The sequence below is a fragment of the Dipodomys spectabilis genome, unplaced genomic scaffold (assembly GCF_019054845.1).
Source record: "Dipodomys spectabilis isolate Male_0828 unplaced genomic scaffold, ASM1905484v1 ptg000234l, whole genome shotgun sequence".
Classification (NCBI taxonomy): Eukaryota; Metazoa; Chordata; class Mammalia; order Rodentia; family Heteromyidae; genus Dipodomys; species Dipodomys spectabilis.
The window spans coordinates 3962548-3968547 of NW_024870911.1; the positions used below are offsets into that span (position 1 = coordinate 3962548).

The 6000-nt window shown below is 38.1% G+C and overlaps 1 protein-coding gene across 1 annotated transcript; it reads left to right on the plus strand.

The window, feature by feature from the left end:
- Positions 1–191: 191 nt before the first annotated feature.
- On the plus strand, positions 192–3687 carry Bbs10 (Bardet-Biedl syndrome 10). Its single transcript, XM_042699098.1, has 2 exons — positions 192–416; positions 748–3687. The coding sequence occupies exons 1-2, from the start codon at positions 232–234 to the stop codon at positions 2675–2677; spliced, it is 2115 nt and encodes a 704-aa protein (XP_042555032.1). The 5' UTR covers positions 192–231; the 3' UTR covers positions 2678–3687.
- The last annotated feature ends 2313 nt before the right edge of the window (positions 3688–6000 follow it).

The following is a 6000-nucleotide window of genomic DNA, read 5'->3' on the forward strand; positions in this document are numbered from 1 at the left end:
ATCTGAAGCGTGACGGCTCTTCCAGCCCAGCTTTCCAGCCAAGCGAGCGGATACGTTACCCGCCCTGGCAGGCCTTGCTTCCACGGCTTCCGGTTCTGATGGCTGGCTTCCGGGTCACGCCCCGCCCTCGCTTCCGGCTCCCGCTTTCCGGTCTCGCCCGCCCCCCTTCGGGTCGCGCTGACGTCACATCTGTAGGCCGGCGGGAGGGAACGGTTTGGGCGCCCTGCTTCCATGGCTGTCCCGGCATCGGTGAAGACGGCCTTGCGGGTGGCCCAGGTGCTGGAGAGCATCGTGAGCCGCTGCCTGGGGCCAGATGGGCGGCAGGTTTTGTGTACGAAGCCCACCGGCGAGGTGCTGCTCAGCCGGGATGGAGGCCGCCTCTTGGCGGCGCTACACCTAGAGCATCCCATAGCCAGGTACCTGCGTGCCACCCTCAGTGCCAGGCCGGAGCAGGTGGGCCGGCGCCCGAGCCTCGTGACCCCTAGGCCGCGCGCCTGCAGGCGCGACCTCGCACGGGGCCTGCAAGTACTCCGGGCCTGGTCCTCACAGCTTACCACCTCCCGAGACCCTCCCCTGCGCCCCATCCCAGAACCTTAAAAACGGAACCAAGGGACTTGGAGTAGGAAAAGTAAAGCTAAGGATGGGTGCCTGTGTCTTTAGCTGTGATGAACATGGTGTTATCTTGATTCCAATGTATTAAGGCCTCCTTCTGAAAATACAAGTTACTTTATTATTTTTTTTGTACAGGATGATAGTGGCGTGTGTTTCCAGTCATCTCAAACAAACAGGAGATGGTGCTAAAACATTTATTATTTTTCTTTGCCATTTACTCAGAGGACTTCATGCAATCACAGGAAAAGAAAAGGATTCGTTGAGTATTGGAACTATGCAAACCCTGGAAAGGCACTGGAAAAATAGTTGTCAGTGGAAATTTATTTCCCAAGCTCTACTAACGTTTCAGACACAAATACTAGACTATACTATGGATCATTGTTTAAGTAAACACTTTCTGTCCATCTTTTCTTCATCTGCGAAAGACAAAACTTTGTGTGGGGGCTCTTTAGAGTTACTCTTAGGAGCTTATTTTTGTGGAAGGGTGGGAAGAAATAATCACAAATTTATTTCACAATTGATGTGTGATTACTTTTTCAAATGTATGACTTACGAAAGTGGGGTTGAATTATTTGAACTAGTGGATGACTGTTTTGTAGAATTGAATGTTGGTGTAACTGGCCTTCCTGTTTCAGACTCTAGAATTGTCGATGGGCTCGTGCTTCACAGAGATTTTTCTGTTTACTGTCCAGCAGAGGGTGACATACGAATGGTGATAGTAAAGGAAATTATCCAGCCTCTTTTTTCAACCTCTAGATCAGAGTTTATGCTAAATTCAGAAGCACAATTTCAGACATCTCAGTTTTGGATTATAGAAAAAACAAAAGCAATAATGACACAGTTACATAGTCAGAATGTGAAATTGCTTCTCTCTAGTGTGAAACAACCAGATTTAGTTATTTATTATGCAAGATTGAGTGGCATTTCAGTAGTGGAGTGTTTATCATCAGAAGAAATATCTCTTATCTGGAGAATCATTGGTCTTACTCCCTGTGAACTACCACAAACCTCATCACAGTGTGAAATTTCTAACACTGCTCTGGTGAAATTTTGTAAACCGCTTGTACTTAGATCCAAAAGGTATGTTCATCTTGGCTTAATTAGCACATGTACATTTATACCACACAGTATAGTTCTTTGTGGACCAGTTCTGGGCCTTGTTGAACAACATGAGAGTGCTTTACATGGAGCACTTAAAATGCTTCGGCAGTTATATATTGATCTTGATCTAAATTATGTAATACAAGCCAGTGACCAAAATGGCAGATCAAATCCTCTTACTTATAAAAATAGCCAAAAAAGTAATCAGTTACCAGAAATTAGCAATGACTCAATACTTAGATCATATCAGGATGTAGTAAAGAGCAAAGATGTATGTGAAAATTTGGTAGTTTCAGATGTAGAATTAGAAGCAAATATTCCATGTTCAATACCAGAAGTGGCACCAAGAGATACATTCCAAACAAATAAAGCACAGAGGTGTTTGTCTCCAGAAAAAAACAAAATAATGGATGACTCTGAGCTATTAGCTAATTCCACTGATAAATCTACAACAGAAAACACTAGAATAGAAATTTCTTATGAAAATTTACAGGTCACAGAAATTCCTAGAAAAGGGAACCTGTTACCATTGAGATCCAAGTCATTGGATATATGTTACCATTCCTCATCTGTGCCAGCAGGTTGTGTTTTGCCAGTAGGTGGCAGTTTTGAGATCTTGTTACATTACTACCTTCTCAACTATGCCAAAAAATGCCAGCAATCAGAAGAAACCATAGTTATTACATTAATAGCTAATGCACTTTTAAGCATTCCTCAAACCCTTTATAAGTCCAAGAAAGGAAATAACAGCTTTCCACAAATATATTTGAGTTCTATCCATGCACTGCAAACCCATCAACCCATGGTAAGCAGTCAGGTAGGTTTGGAATCAGTAACTGGTAAGTACCAGTTACTAACTTCAGTTCTTCAGTGTTTGGCAAAAATATTAACCATTGATTTGATTATCAGTGTTAGGAGGCAACCTCAGAAAAATTGTGATCAAGATTCAGAAGATGAACTTTAACATCTGAAGTTTGTTTTTTTAGGTTTTATTTTTAATTCCTACTCAAGCCATAAAGTAATGCAGGCATATGACTCCTGGTTCTGAAGCAATTTAGTCTACTTAGGAAAATAATACAACTTAAATAGTAGATCTACTGTAAGGTTATCAGACCATTTAAAATCTATGTTAGACTTATTTATGAAACAAAACAAATGGAGAAGCTAAATTTGGCTATATTTGTGTCTTGCCTGTTTTTATATGTATCGAGCTCTGTTAATCTGTGTAGAGAGATGGTACTTGCTTATAGCTCCTTTCTATCTTTTTTCTACTTTCTTCACTCTCAACTTCATTTTATATGTAGTCCATGTAGTCGTTAGATCTCAGATACAGATGGGAGTCCTCAAAGGCCATCTCATTTTAATTGTAAAGCAAATGTTATTTGCTTCATTTAAAATAATTTTCCAAGAAAAAAGTAATTTTCCCTGCTCATAATTTTTAACATAATTTTTTCCTTTTAGAATGTTTTTTTTAATTTTTACAAGTTATATGGGTTGTTTCTATCTCATTTGAAAAAAACTTGGGTAAATTTTTGCCATTTATGCACATATATTTAATATATGTTTCCAGAAACAGCACTGTGCTTTGTGAATGTATTTCTATAATTAAAAGTTCATACCAGAAAAGACATTCATACTTTTCATTTTTCCTTGGCTCCTAAAATCTTATAAAGCTAATCTGTGCACCTGATGTTTCATGTACTTACTTTTTCTTATATATGGGACATTGCCAACACTGGCAATGTTCAGTAGTAACCTGTTCAGTAGTAACCAAAAAATGGCATATTTCTAATGTGAATTTAGAAATGCATTTTGCTTTTCATTTTAAGAGCTTAAAATGCAAGTAATACTGTGCTTCTAGCCATAGATTAGAGCAGTGTCTTCTGCTTTTTGTAGTTCTTTGTAATACTCAAAAGGATATTTTTGTTTATGCTAAATATTCAGGCCTGCTTGTGAAATAAAAGTGTTATCTTCAATCTGTTCCCCTACGTCTGTGTTTCTGATTTATTCAACAGATTTTTACTGAGTGCTTACTGTGTGCCAAATACTAGGCTAAATACTGAATATGCCATGCCTTTGTGTACTTTTCTACAAAATTAATGGATAGATGACGCTGTTTGGTTTGAGATTGAATTTAAGAAAAGTGATGTTAAAAACCCACTGTAGCTAGGCATTTTGTCAGGGAATATCTTTTATTTTATAGTTCAATTTTCAAAGGTTTATGTTAAAAGATGCATATTTCATTTCTAAAAACATGGGGAGTGTAATCTAGCTCTTCTTGAGTTCATAGATGAGAGAGCCTCTGTTCAAACTGCTGGACATTCTCCCATTCTTTTAAACATTTTTAGATCCTTTTGTTTTAGTTTTTGTTGCCAATGTAAATATTCTTCAGTCACTAAAGGTATTCAGAGATTTTTCCCAACCTGCCTAATGTTCTGCATTGGTATTCATTGAGCATTATAAATGTAACCTGGAAAAATAAATAAATAAATAAATGTAACCTGGGACTGGATCCTTGTGTGATTGGCACCTGGTTTAATATCTTGCACAGAACATCTGCCCAGTGTATGTGTTAAGAGTGTATTTGTTGAATAAATTAGTCCTTTAGTCCTCCTAGACAAGGTTATAATTTTTCTTATAAACTTAATGGACAAAGAAAATCATAAAATGTGGAACAGTAATCTTTTATCTTTCAATTAAAGTATGTTTTTGTTATGATGATAAAACTTTCCTTATTTCCTTATTTGGATTTTAAATAGTGTAATTACTTTTAAGTTTATGCCTTCTGATACAAAGGGTTTGAGGTGACATAATAAAAAATGATAAATGGAGAGAGGAAGGGTGAACATGGTATTCAATATTCACTGAATGGTATTCATATACGTTGGAAAATGAACTATGCAACATGTGAGCAGAGATGGGAGGGGGGAAAACAAAGGGATGTCCAGAAAGAAATGTGCTCATCACCTGATTTATGAAATGGTAATCTCCCCTGTACAACACCTTAATAATAACAATAAAATTATAGTTTTAATTTTTTTTTAATTTTTTTTTTTTTGGTCGGTCGTGGGGCTTGAACTCTGGGCCTGGGCACTGTCCTTCAGCTCTTCAGCTCAAGGCTAGCACTCTACCGCTTGAGCCACAGCGCCACTACCAGGTTTATTGGAGATAGGAGTCTCACGGTCTCTCCTGCCTGGGCTGGCTTTGAACCGCGATCCTCAGATCTCAGCCTCCTGAGTAGCTAGGATTACAGGTGTGAGCCACCAGCACCCGGCTAAAATTATAGTTTTTAAAAAGTAAGGCATGGCAGGAACAAAACTGTCAGAGCAAATTCTGACTGGGAATCAAGAAGTATCAGGGCTCCTGAGGCAAGAAGAAATAATCCAATTGTTCAGCTCAGTGGTAGATTACAGAGTTGTTTATTTATGCTGAGTATATGGGTTTCATACATTTTTTTTGTATATTTGGAATAGTAATAAAAATGTGTCTGGGCAAAAAAAAATAGAATGAAATCTGAATACATATTAAAGAATTGGGACCAAGGAAAATGTGAAGATAATTTTGAAATCAAGATCCCTTCACTAGTTCCAATGTTGAACAATGAATAACCCCAGAATTTAGGAACTTTGAATCATGTTATTACTTCTGAGGATTGGGGCTTGACTGAGCGTTACTGTACTCTAGCTCCACTCAGCCAGGCAGTCACGAAGGTCAGCTCAGATTCCAGGGAGAACTCGAGCCTTGCTGTTCAATAGGAAGGATGTCAGCATCACATTATAAGAAGAGAATGTGGGCTGGCATATAATTGAGCCAGTGATCTTTGCAAAAAAATCTGCTTAGCCATGGGAGAGATAAAAGACAAATATGCATTTAACTTAGCTGAGGTTTTACTGTTTTCTTAACATGTCAGTCTGCCTCCCACAAACATTTTCTTCAGTAACCTTTAGGAACCTTATTTTTTTTTTCCCCAGTAAGCCTACAGGAACCATTTTTATCTTCAAAATAATAGGGATTAGGTTGTGAAACTTGAGCATGTTTTGAATGTTTTAGTCTGAACTAGTTAATGATGTTGTGGAGGAAAATGTCATGGTGTCTATGTTTCACACTAAAAGGAATGGGAAAGAGGAATGAATACAATTCAAGCCTGAACTTACCAAATATTGCTCATTCTTTGGCTCCTGAAGAACTAGCTTATGTCTTTCCCATCAGTTCAACAGAGAAGACAAAAAACGTTAGCTCACAAACTAATTATACATATATATATATATATATATTACATATTATATA

Coding starts and splice junctions, on each gene's coding strand:
- Bbs10 (XM_042699098.1), top strand. CDS start 232: ATGGCTGTCCCGGCATCGGTGAAGACGGCCTTGCGGGTGGCCCAGGTG. Junction 417..747: donor CTAGAGCATCCCATAGCCAG/GTACCTGCGTGC, acceptor TTTTTTGTACAG/GATGATAGTGGCGTGTGTTT.